General features: G+C 42.2%; 1 protein-coding gene across 12 annotated transcripts in view; it reads right to left on the bottom strand.

Moving 5' to 3' along the window:
- The window catches only part of PPP2R2B (protein phosphatase 2 regulatory subunit Bbeta), a 704,283-nt gene that overhangs the window by 464,800 nt on the left and 217,818 nt on the right, over positions 1 to 21,665 (bottom strand). The window contains exon 1 of one of the 12 annotated variants that reach the window (XM_044947514.2): positions 14,342 to 14,888. The exons of 6 other annotated variants lie outside the window; for them this stretch is intronic. In XM_044947514.2, coding sequence (XP_044803449.1) covers positions 14,342 to 14,415 — 74 coding nt within the window. In that variant the 5' untranslated portion in view covers positions 14,416 to 14,888. Of the gene's footprint in view, positions 1 to 4,094; positions 4,241 to 14,341; positions 14,889 to 21,665 lie in introns of those variants that run through there. 5 more of the 12 variants (XM_044947513.2, XM_025292487.2, XM_025292490.3 and 2 more) reach the window with 5 other exon arrangements.

Below are 21,665 nucleotides of genomic sequence, written 5' to 3'. Positions count from 1 at the left end.
TCCTCTCTGTTAACCTAGGACAGTGCCTCTTGAATTACTGCACTTGGGGTTCCTTCCTCAACAGATGCTAGAGTGGAGCTTAAAAATGGAAGTTCTTGTGCTCCACTCTGGCTTCACTGATTCAGAATTTCAGCAGAGAGTGTGGGAGCCCCCAAATCTGCATTTTAAACCAAGCACTCTAATCTTATGTGGGCTAGCCTTTGGGGACCACTGTCCTAGAAGAAGAAAGGCAAACATAACACAGGTCACTCCACTTGCCTACTCTTGCTGCCAGCCATGAAGATTCATCATGTTTTTCCACCAACATTTATCTCACCTGCTATGTGCTAAGTATGGGCTTCTCAGGTGACTTAGTGCTAAAGAATCCACCTGCCAGTGCAGGAAACTGGGTTGGGAAGATCCCCTGGAGAAGGAAACAGCAACCCACTTCAGTATTCTTGGCTGGAGAATTCCATGGACAGAGGAGCCTGGTGGGCTACAGTCCATGAGGTCACAAAAAGCTGGACCTGACTTAGTGACTGAGCACAAAAACACGTTCTATGTGCCAGGTACAGTGGGCAGCAAAGGCTCAAAGTACCCGCTCTCTCATAGAGTTTATGGTCTAGCGAGGGGAAACAATGATAAACAAATGCAAACATCTAACATGTGAAGCAGTGAGAAAATACATGATGTAAAACCAAGGTTAAGTGCTAGGGAGGTGTGTCCTTTCAGAGAAGGTAGGCAGGAAGGCCTATTTGAAGGATGAGATCTGTACAAAGCCTTAAAAGAAGTGAGAGAAAGGATTGTAGGGTTGGGAGAACATTCCAGTAAGAGGGAATGACGATCTTTAACTTGTAGAGGGGAATGCAAAGCATTTTTGTGCACATGTAGAATTGTCTTGATGGTTCTAAGAAATAGATTTCAGCGTGACTTAAAGATGGAGGCATGGTCAGCACTGTCCTGAAGTTGAATGGCCTACTTGGGCGGAAAGCTAGCTCTTAACCACTATCTTACCAGGAATTTTGTGAGGTGGTTCACGGACACTGCAAAGGTGCCTGAATCAGAGGTCATCTCCCAAATGAAAATTCTATAACGTTTTTCTGTGGGATGGAAACAGGTGGCCTAAAGGGAGCATGGGTTGGATTTGCTTTCCTTTCTCAGTAGTTTTTTTTTTTTTTTTTGGGTGGGGGGGGGTGGCGTCTATCTAACTTGTGTTGCCTTTAGTCAGGGCTGGAACATACTGTACACACAACATGTTGCCAGTATCATGTATTTCTGGTAATTGCTACCTGCTTGGCTCCTGCAGGATGTTTTGGCCTCCCATTGCATGCTTAGACATGCTATCTGGGTTACAGGTCTATGAGAGGATGAGTTTATAATTAAGGTAGGACATGGCTTCCTAACCTTTGCTCCTAAAAGAGTGACCTTTGGCCAGCAGTCCCCTGAGAGGGCCACCTTGCTGTTTATAAATAAAGATACACAGCTGAGCATATGTACCATTCTCTCCAGAGGCTTGGATGTAGCAGCTATTTCTTGTCGAACAAACAAGATATGACGACATTTTTAATGGTTTTATCCTAAGACAGCCTTTCTCTCTAAATATTGTGCTTTGCAAGTGCTGTATCTGGAAGAGTGAACACACTCTTATTTTTCAATGCTCATAGTGTTTACTGCCTCTTCAAAACACAGCCTGGTGTGTTCCTGCCATTGCTCATCTAGAATAACAATTTCCTTGTCTGAATGTCAAGACAATAGCCAGGTTTCTGTGTTTGTAAGACTGTTTTAATAATACACAAACGCACCTTTAGGAATTTGGGGAGTACAAAGAACTATCTATCAATACAAGTCTACTACACTGCAACAATAAGGACTGCTTCTAGGAAAGCAACCACACATCTGAGCGGCCAACTTTTTAAAATATGTCCAGACCCTCTTAGCCTCTCTACTCTATTGTCACAGCAGTCAGAAGAGTCTTTTATGCTACACATACGGTCAGGCTTCCTTCCCCAAGTTCATATACTTTCATAATTTCCAGTTGGTCTTTGGATCAAGACCAGTTCCATCAGCCACACCACAGAGACACATAGGGTCATAGCATCCATAGCCTTAATCTCCTCCGAACTCCTTCTTGGCCTCTGTGCTCCAGCCTCACTGGCCTTCCTTCAGGACCTCACGTTCACCATGACCCTCTGGTGACAAGATCTTTCATGGAAGATTCTCTCTCTTATCCTGCCTCCTTAAGTTTTACTCATTCGCCAGATCTCAGCTCTGACACTTCTCCAAGGAAAGCATCCTGATCACCCTGTGCATTACAACCCCCTCTGAGGCCTTGTCCTGACTCCATGTCCTCTGCACTGCAGCGTTTGCCACAATTTATGTTCATCTGATTCGTTTTTCTTCCAACAGGGTTTGAGCCATATCTATTTTTACCACCAGGGAACCCACTGCCTAGCCAATATTTGACATTAAGAATGGAGATGTTCTTTGTATTTTTAAAATAAGTGAATAAATACATTAATAACTTCTCTTGCAAGAAGGTTCCCTGACTAATGAATTTGCTCCAAACATATTCAAGTTAAGTGACATTCCCATGTATATGATTCAGATAGGGCTTTCATGCACATCTTTGAATTATTTTGCCTCCTCTTTGCTTTTCTTACTGACTGGGCTGTTATAGACACTTGCAAAGGCAAAGCCCTTGGCCATCTCAGCCTATCTCTCCTCCCAGCTCAGTCTGCCAGTGAAGAAACAATGACTCAGAAAACTAATGGGCCAGACTCTAATAACGATGATTTCACCACTGTTGATTTCTCTATTAGATTTCTAAAATTGAGTCAAAATGTAGGCACTGCCTTGAGGCACAACTACCAGAGACAAATAATGAATTCAGAAACACAATTCAGAACAACACTGACCAATGTATATTACAGGCAAGCACCAGGAAAGGTGATGGAGGTTGAAAGAATCAAAGAAAGAAAAAAAATGGAAGTTCTTTGATGGGAGTGGGATGAAATGCAAGGAATTCAGGATCTGCAACCAGACTCACTGGTGAGACCTGGACAAACATTCCATCACAGCAAGTGCAGAGACAGTATATTAAGCAGTGACCAGGCACATGCCGTTCAATGTCTTTAGCCTTATAATAAATATGAAAAGGAGGCATCATTTACTTCCATTTCACAGTAGAAAAAACAGACACTCAGAGGATACATAACTTGAAGTCATGTTTGGAACTCTGGTTTATCATATTCCAAAGCCAAAGTCTTTCCAACTAAATATTGGGTTGGCCAGAAAGTCCGTTTGAATTTTTCTGTAAGCTGTCATGGAAAAACCTGAACACAAACTTTTTGGTCAACCCAGTATTTCATCTCATCGGTCCTCCATCAGTATCTTCACCTGCAAAGTGTGGATACCATCAGGCAGGATTATCTCCAGGTGATAGTAATACATGCAGAGTACCTGGAGCCTTATTGGCTTCTACTTAAACATTTTTTTCTGTCCTTCCTGTTTCTTACCCGCTGTTGAATTCCTTATGGATTTTTATTAGAAATTCCTGAAATAGGGTTACCACTCCCAGAAAGATGATTTAATAGTCAAAGATTCAAGACAAGTACTTCACAAAGCACCCCTCAATTTCACACCAATACCACCAAGTTTTACTGATGCTATATCATTGTTTGACGAGGCACAGGAGGATTAGCCGTTTTCCCGCGACACCAATGTCAGAAGAGAACTTGAACCCAGTCCAGACTGCTGGGCCGGAATATTTTCCACCACCACATCATGTCAAAATGCACAGGGCAGGAGTTGATTTCCAGGCGCTTCCCTAATATGAATCACATTAATAAAAACAACAGCTAACTCTCCATTTGCACCTGGAAACACACTACTCGCTTTGTATGAATGATCACATTTGCTGAACAAATGCACATTTGGTATGTGAATCATTTTTATCCCCCTTTTGATAGATAACAAAACTTGAGTGATTTTCTCTATATTAGGTAGATAGTTTAGCCAGTACTTGAATAAAACATCAGGAAGCAAATTCATAGCTACTGTGAAGCAGACAAATGCACAATAGAGGTTCACTGAATGTTTAAGAGGACAACACTGACCTTGAATCTTTTCAGGACAGGCACTTCTCTGCCAGACATCTTGACCAAAAGCAACCTCTTGTCAGCAGCAGGATTTTAGTCTGTCATTTCAAAGGGATCCACAACTGATCAATCCCTTTCTCCCAGAGCTCTTTCCTGGAGCTCTGAAGATATTCGTCAGTCATGGCTGCTGCTTATCACAGACTCAGCTTCTAGCCTCTGATTACTCCTAAGATTCACCTGAGGGATCTTAAAAAACCAGGATTCCTGGGGCCAATTTCCATGGAGAATGGGGCGGAGACAGCCCTGTGCCCTTCCACAGCTGATTCTCATACACGGCCAGGGTTAAAACATACTGTTAGAGCTGAGTGCCCGTGCCTTTCTCCTGGTGGACCCTAGTTTCTTAAAAGAGGAATGAATCTTTTCTATTTTTTCAGTTTCCATGTGCTGAGAACAATGCCTGAATATTGTAGGCAGTAGTAGGGAGCAGCTAAGAGCCTGGATGCTGGAGTCAAGCACTTTGGATGTGAACCCTCATCTACCACATATTAGCTGTGTGGTTTTTGAGTAAGTACTACTATACAATTCAATGCCTCGTTCCCTTATCTGTAAAGTGATAACATTCATCAATACTTGTGATGTTTTTGTGAGATTTATGGGAGGAAGTAACTATAAGTATTTAATGCAAGGTCTGGCACATAACACACCCACAATCAATGCTAGCTATGCAGATAGGCAAAAAATTCAATCAACATGGAACCTTAATGGCTCTATGTAACAGCCGTGGTAAACACAGTGGGGATACAAAAAAATAATAAGTCCAAGTCCCTGAATGTTCACAGGCCTTATGCTAGGGGTGTTATCAATAATTTTTTTCACCTTCATGATAATACTTTGACATATTATTAGAAAAGGAAATATATCAGGTAAGTAACTGAAGGTCACAGCAAGTAATTATCAATCTGAGATTGGAACTCAGGTTCATCTGGCTTCAGATCTCACTTTTTCTACTTAATCACTAAAATTTCATATAAATGGTGATTCATATTCATTCAATCAATAAGCATCTTTGCCATGCTTGCTATGTGCTAGAAACTGTTCTAAGTACTGGAGACATAGAAACGAACAAAACAGAGAACGTCTCTGCTTTCATGTAGTTTATATTCTAGAGCACAGAAAGACTGGTGACAAATAAATAAATGAATGGATATATAACATGTCAGGTCAAGGTAAGTGCCATGGAGGAAAAATAAAGCAGGGTACAAGTAACTGAGGGAATATGTATTTGTGTATATGTGTGTGTGAGAGAATTTTTTTTTTCCATTTGGCTATATTGTAATCTTATTTTTCTTTTTTTTTATTGAAGTACAGTTGATGCACAAACGTTACAGGTAGACAATATAGTGATTCACAACTTTTAAAGATTATACTCCATTTGTAGCTATTATAAAATATTGGGCTTCCCTAGTGGTTCAGACAGTAAAGACTCTGCCTGCAATGTGGGAGACCTGGGTTTGATCCCTGGGTTGGGAAGATACCCTGGAGGACAGTATGGCAACCCACTCACATATTATTGCCTGGAAAATTCCCATGGACAGAGGAGCATGGTGGGCTACATCCATGGTGTTGCTAAGATTTGGACACAACTGAGCGACTAAGCACAGCACGGTGTATTGTACAATATATCCTTGTAGCTTATTTTATACATAATAGCTTGTACCTCTTAATCTTATACCCCTATCTTGCCCCTGCCCTCTTTCCTCTCCCCACTGATAATCACTAGTTTGTTCTCTATACCTGTGAGTCTGTTTCTTTTATATTTTCACTACTTGGTTGTATTTTTTTTTTTTGGATTCTACGTATGTCCTGATATCATACAATATTTATCTTTCTCTGTCTGACTTATTTCACTTAGCATAATACCCTCCAAGTTCATTCATGTTGTTGCAAATAACAAGATTTCACTCCTTTTTATGGCTGAGTAGTATTCAATTGTGTATATACGTACCACATCTTTATCCACTGATCTGTTGATGGATGCTTAGATTTATTCCATATCTTGGCAACTGTAAATAATGCTGCTATTAACGTGTCCGACTCTTTGTGACTCCATGGACGGGAGCCAATCAGGCTCCTCTGTCCATGGAATTCTCCAGGCAAGAAGAGTGGAATGGGTTGCCATGTCCTTCTCCCAGGGATCTTCCTAACCCAGGGATTGAACCCAGATCTCTCACATTGCAGGCAGATTCTTTACCATTTGAGCTACCCAGGAAGTCCCTATTTTAGACAGGAAGGCCAATAAATGCTTCTGATAAAGAAACATTTGGGTGATGGACATAATAAGATGTGTTCGGATTCTGGGTAAGTTTTAGGAGTTTAAGTCCGAGGATTTATTGTAGAATTAGAAGGATATGAGACAGAAGGAAATAAAAGACAATTTCAAAGTGCTTGACTTGAGTAACTAGAAGAACGAAACTCTTATTTAGTGAGCTGAAGAAAAATGCTGGACAAAGAGGTTTTTCTTGAGAGGAAATCAGGAGTTCTGTTTTGAGATCTCTGTTGTGCATCTGAGTGGAAATACTAGGTAGGCAGATAGATATACAAATCTGTATTTTAGGGAGAAGTTGGAGCTAGAAATATAAACTGAATAGAAGAGATTTCAGACCATGAGATCACCTAGGAGCAAGTATAGATTAAGAAGAAGACTGAGCCCTGGGCACCAATATTTATAGGTCGGGAAGATGATGAGGAACTAGCTGGGGAGTCAGAGAAGGACTAGCCAGTGAGGGAGAGGGAAACAGAGAGAAAGTGTGGCCTTGAGGCCAAGACAAGAAACTCTCTCAAGAAGGAAGCAGCGACTGCGTGGGCCAAAACTAGTGCGAGCTGCAGCAGAGGATGACAGGATTCATGAATGAGAGGGTCACTGGTGACCCTCACGAGAGCTGTTTCGGTGGCGGGATGGAAAGAGCAAACTGGAGGGAAAGACACGGTGACCATGTGGAGGACCCTTTCAAGGCTTTTTTTTTTTTTTTCTGGAAAGAGGAGTGGGGAATGAGGCAGCAGCTGAGGGGGATACAGGATCAGGAGATGATTACTTTAAGTGAGATGATTTACAGCATGTCTGTGGACTGCTCCATGGGATCCTGTAGAGAGGAAAGACTTGGTGAGAGCAGAGGGAGAGGGGCTGAGTGCAGGAGTGAGGGGCTTGAGTGGGGGTCAGGGGTGGGATTCACACAGGGGAGGACCGGCTGTAGATGAAAGCAGGGACCGTTCATCTGCTGCACGTAAAAATGGAAAACAAACTTGAAATGCAAAGCAGAGTCAAACAATGTAAGGTTTTGTCTCACTTAATCCTTATAATAACCCCTTCACGTGGTGGAATATTATTTCTGTGTTACAGAGAATCACAATGTGCACTTGGGAAAGATTTTCAATGTAGTTACGTGTTTGTAACAATGAGAAAATGAGTAGTCGGGGAACGCTGTAGGTGGAAGCAGATTTGATGTGGACCCAAAGAGTGGGTTGGTTCTAAATACATGAAAGGGGCTGAGACAAGAATTCCAAATACATGTAAGAATTCTATAAACATGTAAAAAGGCACAAAACAGAGCAAAATCCTTTCTTGGCAGGTACTTTGGAACTGAACTGCGTGGATTCTAATCCTAGCTCTTGCACTTAATAGCTGTGTGACCTTGGACAAGATACCTAACTTCTCTGTGCTCTGGTTTCCCCATGTTTAACACACAGGGATAGTAACTGTACCTACTTCATAGGATTGTTGTGAGGAATACATACAGGTAACTGTACCTACATCCATATACACACACAGTGGAACTGTGCCTAGAAAGTAGAGAACACTGCTTGGTTTACTTCTAAAAGTAAAGAGTTTGAAAAAAATGTGTATTTTTCCTGTGCGTGTGTGTGTGTGTGTGTGTGTGTGTGTGTGTACTTCCAGCAGTCCTGCTTTTGGGTATCATTGGAAGATATTCTGCTGCAAGAACTTTGCAGAACAGGGAGCTCAGCTCGGTGCTCTGTAATGGCCTAGAGTGGTGGGATGCGGGGATGGGTGGGATGTCCAAGAGTGAGGGGATATATGCATACATACAGCTGATTCACCTCATTGTATAGCAGAAACTAACATAACATTGGAAAGCAAGTATACTCCAATTTTTAAAAAGTCAAAAAGAGAAAAGAACCTTCCTCATCTTGAAAGAGCATTATTAAAAGAAGACAGATAAGTTTATTCACTCACTCTGTCATTCAGTCCTTCATTCTGGAAGGATTTCTTGAGCATCTACTGAGTCCAGCTCTGTACTGACCAGGTTGCAGAGACCAAGGACAATTAGGGCAGGGTTCCTGTGCCCAAGCTGCTCCTGGCCACCAGGAGATAGATGCAGACTTGGACTGTTTCAATATAGCCTGAAGGCTATTCTCATACAGATCTTCAGGAGGAAATACGCAATGTAAGGGGCAAGAGCGCTGAGTTTTTGTTTTGTCTTGTTCAACAGTAATTTATTAACTACCAGCCTTCAAGGATCAAACTGCCTAGAGAAAGAGACCAAAGAGTCACCAGACCCACACAATCCCATGTGATATATGGCTGCTGCTGCTGCTGCTAAGTCGCTTCAGTCGTGTCTGACTCTGTGCAACCCCACAAACCGCAGCCCACCAGGCTCCCCCGTCCCTGGGATTCTCCAGGCAAGAACACTGGAGTGGGTTGCCATTTCCTTCTCCTACTAGGGTTTTATTACTATTATTTAAACTTTTTATTTTGGATTGAAGTATAGCCAAATAGCTTGCCTGGTGGCTCAGATTGTAAAGAATTTGCCTGCCAATGCGGGAGAACTGGGTTTGATCCTTGGGTCAGGAAGATCCCCTGGAGAAGGGAATGGTAACCCACTCCAATATTCTTGCCTGGAGAATTCCATGGAATGAGGAGCCTGCTAGGCTACAGTTCGTGGGGTCACAAAGAATCGGACACAACTGAGCAACTGATCCTTTCATAATCGATTAACAATGTTGTGACAGCTTCAGGTACTCAGCAGTGACTCAACCATACATATACCTATATCCATTGCCCTGCTCCCCACAAACTCCCTTCCCATTCAGGCTGCCACATAACATTGAGCAGAGTTCCCTGAAGAGCACCAAGTCTTGATTCAGATTGTTTGGACCTGAGTCTTGGCTCTGCCACTTTCCTAACTAAGGCTCTGGGCAAGGTGGTGAGCGTCAGTGTCCTTATCTGTAAAATGGAGATGATGGCGTCTGACACAAGAGGTTGTGTGAGGGGCCAATGCAATTATACAGCCATGGCCCCCAGCACACAGCCAAAGATCCACAGGCTTTGTGGTGCTATGGCCGTTTCTCTCTCATTTCCTCTTCTCGTTGTTATTGTGGTTTATGTGACTCATAAAAACACTTCTGTCTTCAGACTTGTTGAGGAAGTCTTCCTAGAAAGATATGACTCAAACCGAGTTTTAAAGGATGGATGGGGTTTGCAGCATGAAATGATGACCAGGCAACTCAGGGAAAGGATACCGTCTCTGGCTCAGCATATCACCCTTTGGATAAAGAAAGCATCTGCATCGAATTTGTAAGATAATCCAAATAAAAGCTCTTCATGTCAGGTACCAAATCAGGTCCATTGGAGAATATTAGGCAAGGTTCCTCATACCTTCCTGGCTCTCTCATTCTGTGGTTCTCCTAGGCCCCTCTGTCCCATCTGGAATGATTTCCTTTTGATTGTGATTGGAATTTTGTTCCTCTGCTCCTGAAGCCATCCTGCTGTATGAATCCTTCCCTATTGGCAGGAGGGAGTTATGTGCTCACTTGATGGATTCACAGAGAAGGGAATGCCATCCAGTTGCCTTCTCAAAACCCTACCTGTACTCTTGTATCAGCACTATTTAGTTGTCCTTTTTTTCTGGATGTGTCTTCTTATTTCAAGTTACAGTATTACTAGAATATGGTAATAAAAGCTGATCCCTCAAATACGGCCACCAACAACTCCCCAATCCAGCAATGCTGGAAGCTCCCCAATCCAGCATTCACATAAAAGGTAATGTTTTGCAGAATATTGTCCACATGTTTTTAAGATTTACCTGTACAACAGTAGGAGAAGGCAATGGCACCCCACTCCAGTACTCTTGCCTGGAAAATCCCATGGATGGAGGAGCCTGGTGGGCTACAGTCCATGGGGTTGCTAAGAGTCGGATACGACTGAGCGACTTCACTTTCACTTTTCACTTTCATGCATTGGAGAAGGAAATGGCAACCCACTCCAGTGTTCTTGCCTGGAGAATCCCAGGGACGGGGGAGCTTGGTGGGCTGCCGTGTATGGGGTCGCACAGAGTTGGACACGACTGAAGTGACTTAGCAGTACAACAGTATTGGTATTTGTAATCTTCTTCAATAAAAATTGAGTACCTATTATGTACTTGGTATTGTTCTAGTGATGAGGTTAAAACAGAGCAGAATTACATAAGAGTCTTGCTCTTGACGCTTTCAATCCAGTAAGAAACAGATACTAACAAATCAGTTGTATCAGTCTATTCATAATGGTAAGCTAGGATAGGTGCTCTGAAGGAAAGAAACCCAGTTCTTTAAGAGCTATGATCAGAGACTTCTCTGGCGGTCCAGTGGCTAAGACTCCGCACTCCCAATGCAGGGGGCCTGGGTACAGTCCCTGGTCAGGGAACTAGATCCCGCACACTGTAACTAAGAGTTTGCCTACCACAACAGAGATCCCACATGCTGCCACTAACACCCAGCAGAGCCAAATAAGTAAATACATTCTTTAAAAAAGAGCGAAGATCAGCTGAGGGTCAAGGATGGCTTCTCAGCTTCAGTTGAGAATCGACAGCTTGAATTAAAGAATGGGGCAGAGGGGAGAGAGAACCATCCCCCAAATCTGTGGTCAGAGGGAGAATATGGAGACAGACAGCTTATGGCTGGAGAGCCGACAAGAAGGCATGTTTGGGGTCACTCAGGAAAGTCAGGCAGGAGTCAGAATATGCAGGACCTAAAGGCCTGGGGAGGTCATCGACAGGTTAAGTGCAAGTGTGTCTGTGTTTGAGGTGGTGGGGTGGAATCATGTTTCAAAAAAGAATTTTGACTGCAATATATGGACCAACTCTCTATATGATGGATGAAGAAACAGACTTGAGGGATGAGAATGAGAAAGTGAAGGAAAAAGGAACTAATATTTATTGACTACATATTATAGATTTACCCTATCTACAATGTGTTGCTATATATAATGTGTTTAGGTAATGCCTTGGATGCAGTAAACAGAAGTCCAGGCTGGTTACCATTATCATCACACTGTGTATGGCATTCTGAATGTATTTCTTTGCATGTTTTACAAACGAGGGAACTTAGGATAAGAGAAAGCCCTTCCTGGGGCCTCAGTGGTAAAGAACCTGCCTGCCAACACAGGAGATGCAGGCTTGATCCCTGGGTCGGGAAGATCCCCTGGAGAAGGAAATGGCAACCCACTCCAGTATTGTTGCCTGGGAAATCCCATGGACAGAGAAGCTTGGCAGGCTGCAGTCCATGGGGTTGCAAAAGAGCCAGACATGTCTTAGCAACTAAACAACAGGCTAAGAGAGGTAAAGGAACTACCCAACATCATCCAGTTGGCAAGTGGTAGAGCTAGGATTCAGTGCCTGGGATATTCCTATGTTGAGAGAACAAAGTCAAGGCAAAGCTGGGAGGATGATACTAGTCGTCTCAGTAGGATGGTTCCATCCCTGAAGCAGCCCAGGAATTGTTAATGCTCTTAACGTTGTTCTAGAATTACTCTTAAGGGGATTGTCTGGACCGTGTGGATTTATTTGACTTTCACAGGGATAGACACAAGTTAATCATTACTGTCTTTTTCAATTAAATAAATGTTCCCAGTCATAATAGACTATAGAGTAACAGGATTGCTAACAATGTAGAAACATAAACTCAGATTCATTCTGACATCTTTTTCTCCTCAAACTCTAAATAAGTGTAACAAGTTTCTAGTGACACTATGATGCTTTGGGGGAAACCACTTTATTGCTTAAGAGAGTATAACAGAGACTTGAATATCTAAGATGGCACATAGGGTGTAGGACTAAAAAATGGAGGGCATTTATAATGTAGTAAGTTTTATGAAGAACTTTAATTATCACACTTAATTTTTAACATCCTGGTAGCTGTTGTTGTTTAGTCGCTAAGTTGTGTCCAACTCTTGCAACCCTGGGGACTACAGCCTGCCAGGCTCCTCTGTCCATGGGATTGCTAAGATGAGAATATTGGAGCGGGTTGCCATTTCTTTCTCCAGGGGATCTTACCAATCCAGGGATTGAACCCATGTCTCCTGAATTGGCAGGTGGATTCTTTACCACTGATCTACCTGGCAAGTCCAATATCCTGGAAGTGGGTCTCTTTATTTCCATTCTAGAGATGAAACTGGGCATAAAGCAATTAAGGGACTTGGCTTTGGCCTCTTGATATTTAACTCCTGCCTTTTCTACTCTGCCCCAGAGCCTTATCCATGATTTTAATGTTTGGCAGAGGCTATTCCCTTTGACCATCATCTTTAATAGGTTTACAAGAAATTTATAGTCTTTCTCCCCACCCCCACACACACACTTAAATCTGATGATAGCTGGTGATTCAGAGATTGTTTGCTTTGACATGAATAAAATGAGGTTTCCATTTGGATGGAATTAATCAGTTAAATTTGATACAAAAAACAGTTCAAGAAAGTTCTCATGGTGGTGGTGGTCTGTCTGCCCAAGGTACGGTCTTTAGTCTGATTCATAAACAAAACAGCAACTGAATAGACAAAGTGTTGGAGTTCTCAAAGTTTAAGCTGGGAGGAGAGGCAGGGCACCAATCAGAAATCACTGAGGCAGCTTCCTATATGAGTTTAAGTCTTCTGTGTTTGGAAAGTTCCCCTCATGGAGATTTCTATCCACGCTACTCTTTGTCTATCCCTAGTATATATAGGGACTTGCTACCTTTCTATGAGGGAAGAAAGACTTCTTAGTGAGCCATCTCCTTTAGCCACCAATAACATTTTAAAGTAAATATCCAAATTAAAACCAAAAATCTATGAATTATCAATGCCTATGGAAAATACTACCCTCAATTTCAGTTCCAAACTTCTACTCCCATTTCCTGAGAATACTGATTAAAAAGCATCTTTATGGTATATAATACACACTTCTCTTATTTTAAATACACAGCCCCTAGTCCAAGGCTCTTCCTGTGAGGATGAGAAACGAGGATGGGTTTTCAGAACAGGCTGCTCACCAGCTCACTTCCAGAAGAGTGTGTCTAGACCTGAGGCAGAGTTGTTCCTCACCAACCTTAACCCTCTATCAAGGACTGCTTGTAGGACAACACCTACAGCTGAAAACAGCTGAAAACACTGACTTTTCTTGAAATTGCTCTTTTCCTAGGATGTATCAGATCAAAAGAAACAGGCAAATCACACAGAGAAGATGCAAGACCAGCTACTGACTCTAGAAATGTTGAAAGCTGCAGTGCTTAGTTGACGGGAATGGCCAGTATGTTTACAAGGCATTGCACACGTGCATGTAGAAAGTCCCCCTCACGTAGGCATAGCACGCTAGGTTAGAGGGTGCAGAGAAGGTCCCCCAAAGGACCAGGAACTGTTTGTACAAGACTCAGCTCACCCTTGCCTTAAGGCATCAACTTAGGACCCCACAGACCACATTGCCAGCAAGCACTGAAACTCGGCTGTGATCTTCCTGCCCTGACCCCAAGTACAGACTCTGAGCAAATCAACCCAACAACCAACCGATGCTCCACCGTCATACAGTAATAAGCCCATTCTATTTTGCTAATTGCTTTCTTGGGCATACACCAAGTTATTAAAAGGACAGTGACAAAACAAGAGAGCTTGAATAAATGTATGTGGCGGCACCTACAGCAATTTGTTTTCCCCTTAACGTTAGTTCCAGTTACTTGTTTGCATGTGAAAGAGAACAAGGAGAATTGGCAAAACATTTCTAAATTATTTTCTACTCAGCTGCATCAGTGCTGAGACCACCTTTGCAATTGTTATCCTGCTCTTCAGAAAAGACTTTCCTCATAGAAAACAGACTGATTTTAGAAGCAGATCTGAGTCTGTGAGGTAGACGCTCTTGCCAGGCACGAGAGTCTTCTAGGAGCTGCAGAAGGCAGTCTCGGTAGAGCCTGTGGGAAGTCAGACACCAGCCCACTTTTTCCCACCCACCCAGACACTCTCCCTCTCTGGTCTGTACCTTCCGTGTGGCAGCTGGAAGAGAGGATGGTGTTCGGAGGTCTGAAGATGTAAGGCAGGTAACGAGAGAAGCATTTCATCTTCCAAAAAAGAAGGCAAAAGAAAAAAAATCTAAATAAAAAAACAGTCTCCTGAATCCATCAGGATTCTCTCGGCCTTTAAAGCTGGCTACATCACCCACATGTTTATGGAGGCTCTCTCCCCGTGTTGCAGAGCTGGGGAGCCTGAGGAATAACTGAAGCTGGGTCCCATGTTGCCATCAGCGCCAGGGAGCACTGCCTTACATTTCTGCATGCAGCTCAAACTCAGAAGCCCCTAAGCAAGCCACGATATAGCCTCTTCATTGGCTGCAGCTCCTCCAAGCAGGATTTGCTGAGTAAGTCAGTCTTGCCTGTAAACACACGCTGAAATGCCCTGCCTGAAATCTCTCTCTTTTCCCGTGTGGTCAGTTTCTCTTAGCAAGAGAAATCCAGCAGGATATGGGAGGCGTGAGGATAAGTGACCATCTCTTATTTAGCTGAAAGATCAGATGAAACAAAGACAGCATAGTGTTCCGCCCTGGAGAGAGATGACTGTTAAAAGGAACCACCCGTAAAGCCATGGGTCTCAGGAATATTAAAGTACATTGCAATGAAATGGGTCTCTGTCCTTGCTTAATCTAGATTGAGTTCTAGTTTTTTTAATACGAAACCCAGACAATAGGACCATTTATCATTTAGGTGAAGCCAAAAGCTGGGTTGAGTAGTTGGTGACAGAGGGCTAACACAGACAGATTCTGTGCTCCACTACGGCTGTTTTTTCCTGCCAGCACTCACGCCAGGCAGTAACTTGGTTCTGAGTTATTTGCTGTACAAATTTAAAGCCACAACACAAGAATAGAGGCTAAACCCAGGGGAAATGGCCTTTCACCAACCCGTGTGCTCTGATGGCATATGAAAATCTGGAACGAGAAAGTTGATGCAAGGATTACACAACTTTACCAAAACTCTCACTGAGATTGCAGAGACAGAGAGAGAATATTAAAGGAAAGGAACAATTGCCAAATACAAATGATTTAGATTTGGGAGTTGGTTTGGTTACGACCCAGGAAATAGTAATAATTTTGGAAATCTTACTGCTGGAAGGTAAGCACAAGACATCATCAGTTTGGGATTTATAAGTTCCGTCAAATACACTATTGAGTAGGATTAAGAGAAACAGGGGAATATTTTCTGTGCTGAATTCAGAGGCACAGGAAATGATTTAAATGGCCCATAAAGGAAAACCAGTATTCCCCTGAGTGAAAATTTTAAAAATAAGATTTAATATAAAAGTTTGCCTTGAAATCTGATAGGATAATTTTTGAGCCTTTATGGGCTCTCCTCTGTATGAAAATACTTAATTTAGCATTGGAGAAATGTGCTGGTCTGCCCACAAGAGCAAAGACTTAGAGCTGTAAGTAATTACAGAGTCAGTGCAGGCCAGGACGTAAGTTCGCTCTTCCACCAACATGCTCTCCCCCTGGTTTCTGGACCACTGCAACATGATGACAAACTACTGCTGGGGATGGAACATTAACTCTTTGATAATCATGTTATCCATCACTTCTTAGACCTAGAGACCTGGCAAGGTTGGGCCATCCCAAATAAGGTGCTGTTTAGACAATGCCTAAATGGTATGGATTAGTTGTGTAGATAATCTCAAACCCACAACAGATGAGCAAATCTGAAGGTGTCTTCCTGATAAATACAGAACATCTAATCCCTGATCAGTAATGAGTCAAATGGAAGGAGGCTTTGGGACCAACCTGACCTGAGTTTGAATCCCAGTGCAATCACTTATTGGCTGGGAAGATATAAACACAGCTTTAACACTTGTTAGCCTCAGTTTTTGCGTCTATAAAATGGGAACAACAAGGTTTTCCTCCCACTTTCTTGAATGAAAGGAGATGATAAGCATGTGATGCACCCTGTTTATTATAGACACTTGCCAAACTGTCACTGCCAAGGCTGTTCTTACTGTTCTCGCCAGCTTTCTCTGAGCTCCTACGGCCACACACACTGTTAGAGTAATGAAAGAGTGGGTGTGGTTAAGAGAGTGGTGCTGCCATTACACCACTTGGGTTTAAGCCAGTCTTTTATATTGACTTACTATGTGATCCTGGGCAACATACTTAACATCTCTAAGACTCTTGAGAGTCTCTTAGATGGCAAGGAGATCCAACCAGTCAATCCTGATGGAAATTAACCCTGAATATTCATTGGAAGGACTGATACTGAAGCTGAAGCTCCAGTACTTTGGCCACCTGATGTGAAGAGCTGACTCATTGGAATGGACCCTGTTGCTGGGAAAGATTAAGGGCAGGAGGAGAAGGGGGTGACACAGGATGAGATGGTTGGATGGCATCATTGACTCAATGGACATGAGTTTGAGCAAACTGTGGGAGATAGAGAGGGACAGGGAAGCCTGGTGTACTGTAGTCCATGGAGTCACAAGGAGTCAGACACGACTGAGCAACTAAACAACAACAATAGCAAGTCTCATTACAGAGCTAATAAGGATAGTAATAGAATAATAATAGAATGTTACAGGATAGCATGAGGGCTAAATAGGAAGGCTTATAGAAGGGTTAAACACAGTGCCTAGAATTTTGTAAGTGCTTCATAAGTTTAATTGCTATTGTCTATAACAGTAATATCAGCCCTTAATCACAGTATCTTATGGCATTTACTTACCTATCTTATCTAAACAATGAAACTGTAAACTTCTCAGGGGAGATATCAATGTCTAATTCATCTTTGTACTCTTAGTGCCTCACCCATTGCCTGAATGAAGTAGGTACTCAATCAGTATTAGTTGAATGAATAAGCTAATGAATGAGTGAATGATCCACATATATGGGAGAAAGCTTCTGAAAGATATTTTATAATTTTTGTGGAGTTCCCTCCACAAATGAAGTGAATTTGAGTCCATCATAAAGCTGGAATATATTATTTAAGAAAAGAGATTATGGAATGCATGAAGAGACATGCTTCAACTTTGCATATTTCAGTCTTAGGTATACACAGTAGGCATTTAGTAAATACCTTCAGAGTCACTGGTAGACCTTCAATAAGTACTTCCTGGGTGAAAAAATACTCACTGACGGTGCTGCCCATAATTATCCTTAAAGAACTAAGTAAAGAATGAACATTCACTGGACACAAGGCGCTCGCAACCAGTCAGTACCTCATAACCTCAGCTATAAATGTCTTCTCCAGTCCCAGTTTAAAATGACTGATTTAGTGCCAGGCCTATGGACCCTACCTACCCATCTGCAGAATGGGCAAGGAACAGGAAAACCAGATTTGAAATTTCCTCGGATAGGTGATTCCCAGGTGAGTGGTTTGTACTGCACTGTTCGAACTACTCAATGTGCTTTTGTGTCTTTCTTTCTTTGATTCTCTGAACAACTCCATTTTATGGAAGAAAAAACAGGCTGAGAGGATATAATAATTTATCCAAAGACAAACAGACCCTGATCCCATGCCCCGCCAAACCAGGAGATCCAGTGTTTCTGCATCACAATCACTTGATGGTCTTGTGAAGATCACAGTAGCTCTCAAGCCTATTGATTCAGACTCTCTAAGGATAGGCAAGGAGTATTTAGCAGTCCATGTGATTCTTAAAATTTGAGAACCTCTGGAGTAAGGTATTTCATTTCATGCTTTGACTTGAAGGGTCAGGGTAACAGCGCAAGTTTTTCAAACATCATTCTCATAAATTATTTGTCATATCACTTTTGCCCAACAATTAGTTCTACTCGACTTTATATCAGCCATCAGACTGAGTGATGGGGATACAGGATATAAGACATCATCCTTGCTCTAATGGAGTATGTTTTCCAGAAAAAAGAACTAATAAACTATCATATACAGCATATAGAGGTGACAGCAGGTAGAGGTTCTGAAAAGTTTATTTGGGATTATGGAGCCCCAAAGGTCAATGTTAAAGATCCATGCTTTTCTTCAAGGTCATTCAGGATCACCCAGGCCACTCAAGTTCACCCAGAATCTCCCAGGGTCACCTCACATCACTCAAGATCACCCAGTGCCACCTAGAGTCACCTAGAGCCACATATGTTTATCCAGGGTCATCCAAGGCCACCCAGTGCCAGGCAGTTTTGGTCAACCTACCATGTTGATCTTTACATTCTGAGTGTCTAGTCCACTGGCAAAGGACAGACTGGCTTCCATCTCTGATATTTTGTCCAAGTGTGGTCAGCAACCTAGTATGAGGAATGATGATAATATGGTATTTTCCCATAAAGAGGTCCATAATTTGCATTAGGTATTATTTATGAAAGGTTCCCATTAAAAGGAAATGATCTTACTGGAAACCCAGAAAATAAAGAGTTAGCAGTCATTTATTCCATAAGTTCAACTAGACTCTGATGTGCCTCATGTCATCACAGATCAGAGCACAGCTGCCAGGAGAGGATGGAATCTTTCTATGGCAAAGGGAGGCTCCAAGGCAGTGGCAGAGGTGCCTGAAGGGAGGGCCCATGAGCAGAGAGAAAGGGAAATGAGAAGCCTAGGAGGAGGGAAAGATAAAGGTGACCCATTTTAGGTGCCATGTGAGAAGAGCCTGGAGTCTGGCCCAGGGACAACAAATGCCCCAGATGACTTCCAAATGCCAGGTTCCGACATCAAATGGCCAAAAAAAAAAAAAAAAAGTAATTAATTGGGAGACTGTTGAGTGCTGTACTATGGATCAGGCTGTTCCAAGCTCGCTTTAAACTGAACTCATGGGAGCTCAACAAGCAACTTTGTCCTGCAAAGTCCCATCTGGAAATTTTGCCTTGGGGTCAGTGGAGCTCAGGGTCTCTAAGCAATCTATTCCCATCAGTGCCAGTTCTGTCGCCTTCTCTCACTGAAGCCCAACTCCTATGGGAAAGCTACCCTGATCAGTCTCTTTTAGCATGTTTTTACAACCTCCTTTGGGAAAGTTGCATTATCATGGTCTTTCATTTTGCTAAGAAAATTAAATTCTGGGCAGGGCTAGGTAAGAGAGGAAATTAGCTTATTTAAGATCAGTCAGGCTAAGTTTGCCCAGGTTTTTACTCTCAAGTCAAAGCAGAACAAATTCCTATTCATTCATCAAGTCCTTAAACATCACATCAGAGAGAGGTTTCTTAATGCCTCAGACAGGGTTAAGTCCATTTGCTACTGGCTCTCAAATACCATCCTCCCCTTTAAAAACACACATGTATTACTGATCCTATTTGTCCAGCATCTATATATGCCAGGCATTGTACATGGTGCTAAGAAGTCAGTAGACAGATAAAAATACCTGCTTTCTTCTTTGGGTATCATCATTGCTCCTAACATAAAGAGCTATGGTGAGGATTAAATGAGGTAACTCATGAAAGTGCTTAGAATTCTACCTGGTCCAAAGTAAAAGCTATTCAACTACTTCTATAATTGCTATGAAGTGTCTATCTCCCTTGCCAGGCTCTAAGTGAGAGGAGGGTAGGACTTTGATTTTTCTTTGCTGAATCCTGACTATGAAGTTCACTGCCTGGCCCATAATAGGAATTCAAGAAATATGTGCAGGACTGAATTGAGTTGAACCAAACATGGGGAATTCTGACATAACTGCCATCATCCTCCCTACTCTCTCCAGTCAGTGCCTGAATTTTATAACCTGGTACATTCTGATCTGCAAGGCAGAGGAACCTCTTTTTGGTTAGTTCATTCATCCACTGATACAAGGTAATATTTTTAGCAGCTATTAAATTCTAGGCACACCTCTAAATGTTGAAGATGCAGCAGTGAATAATGTATTAAGGTTTAGCTCATTGAGTTTATATTTTCGAAGGAGAAAGACAATAAACAAGTAAACATTATATCAACAGGGTTATTTCAGACGGTGAAAAGAAGAATAGTGATCCAGCAATTCCACTTCTAGGTATTTATCCAAAGAAAATGAAACCGCTAACTCAAAAAGACATACACACCCCCATGTTCACTGCAGCACTATTTACAATAGCCGAGATGTCGAGACAACATAAGTGTCCACTGGCAGATGAGTGGATAAAGAAGATGTGTTTTGTAAATACACACACTCACACACACATGCACACATATACACACATACACACACACTCAATGGAATATTATTCATCGCTAAAAAGAAGGATATCGTGCCATTTGTGACTACTTGCATGGAACTTGATAGCATTACGCTAAGTGAACTAAGTCATACAGGAAAAGATAAGGACCATGGTCTCACTTATATGTGGAATCTAAAAAACACCAGCAAAAAATCCCCACTCCCAGAGGCAGGGTGAGGCAAAATGAGTTGAAAGAGATCAAAAGCACAGAATTCTAGTTAAAAAATAAGTAAGTCATAAAGAAGCAAAGTATGGTGACTATAGTTAATAAAACTATTGCATATTTGAAAGTAACTAAGAGAGCAGAGTTCCGAAGAATAGCAAAGAGAGATAAGAAAGCCTTCCTCAGTGATCAGCGCAAAGCAATAGAGGAAAACAATAGAATGGGAAAGACTAGAGATCTCTTCAAGAAACTTAGAAATACTAAGGGAACATTTCATGCAAAGATGGGCTCAATAAAGGACAGAAATGGTATGGATCTAACAGAAGCAGAAGATATTAAGAAGAGGTGGCAAGAATACACAGAAGAAATATACAAAAAAAATCCTTACGACTCAGATAATCATGATGGTGTGATCACTCACCTAGAGCCAGACATCCTGGAATGTGAAGTCAAGTGGGCCTTAGGAAGCATCACTACGAACAAAGCTAGTGGAGGCGATGGAATTCCAGTTGAGCTATTTCAAATCCTGAAAGATGATGCTGTGAAAGTGCTGCACTCAATATGCCAGCAAATTTGGAAAACCAGCAGTGGCCACAGGACTGGAAAACGTCCGTTTTCATTCCAGTCCCAAAAAAAGGCAACACCAAAGAATGCTCAAACTACTGCACAATTACACTCATCTCACACGCTAGTAAAGTAATGCTCAAAATTCTCCAAACCAGGCTTCAACAATACGTGAACCATGAACTTCCAAATGTTCAAGCTGGATTTAGGAAAGGCAGAGGAACCAGAGATCAAATTCCAACATCTGTTGGATCATCAAAAAGCCAAGATAGTTCCAGAAAAACATCTATTTCTGCTTTATTGACTATGCCAAAGCCTTTGACTTCGTGGATCACCACAAACTGTGGAAAATTCTTCAAGAGATGGGAATACCAGACCACCTGACCTGCCTCTTGAGAAATCTGTATGCAGGTCAGGAACCAACGGTTAGAATTGGACATGGAACAACAGACTTGTTCCAAATAG

Source organism: Bubalus bubalis, chromosome 9, assembly GCF_019923935.1.
Source record: "Bubalus bubalis isolate 160015118507 breed Murrah chromosome 9, NDDB_SH_1, whole genome shotgun sequence".
In the NCBI taxonomy this organism is placed as follows: Eukaryota; Metazoa; Chordata; class Mammalia; order Artiodactyla; family Bovidae; genus Bubalus; species Bubalus bubalis.
Note: the sequence above shows the minus strand (reverse complement) of the source record. Positions and strands in the feature narration are given on the sequence as shown.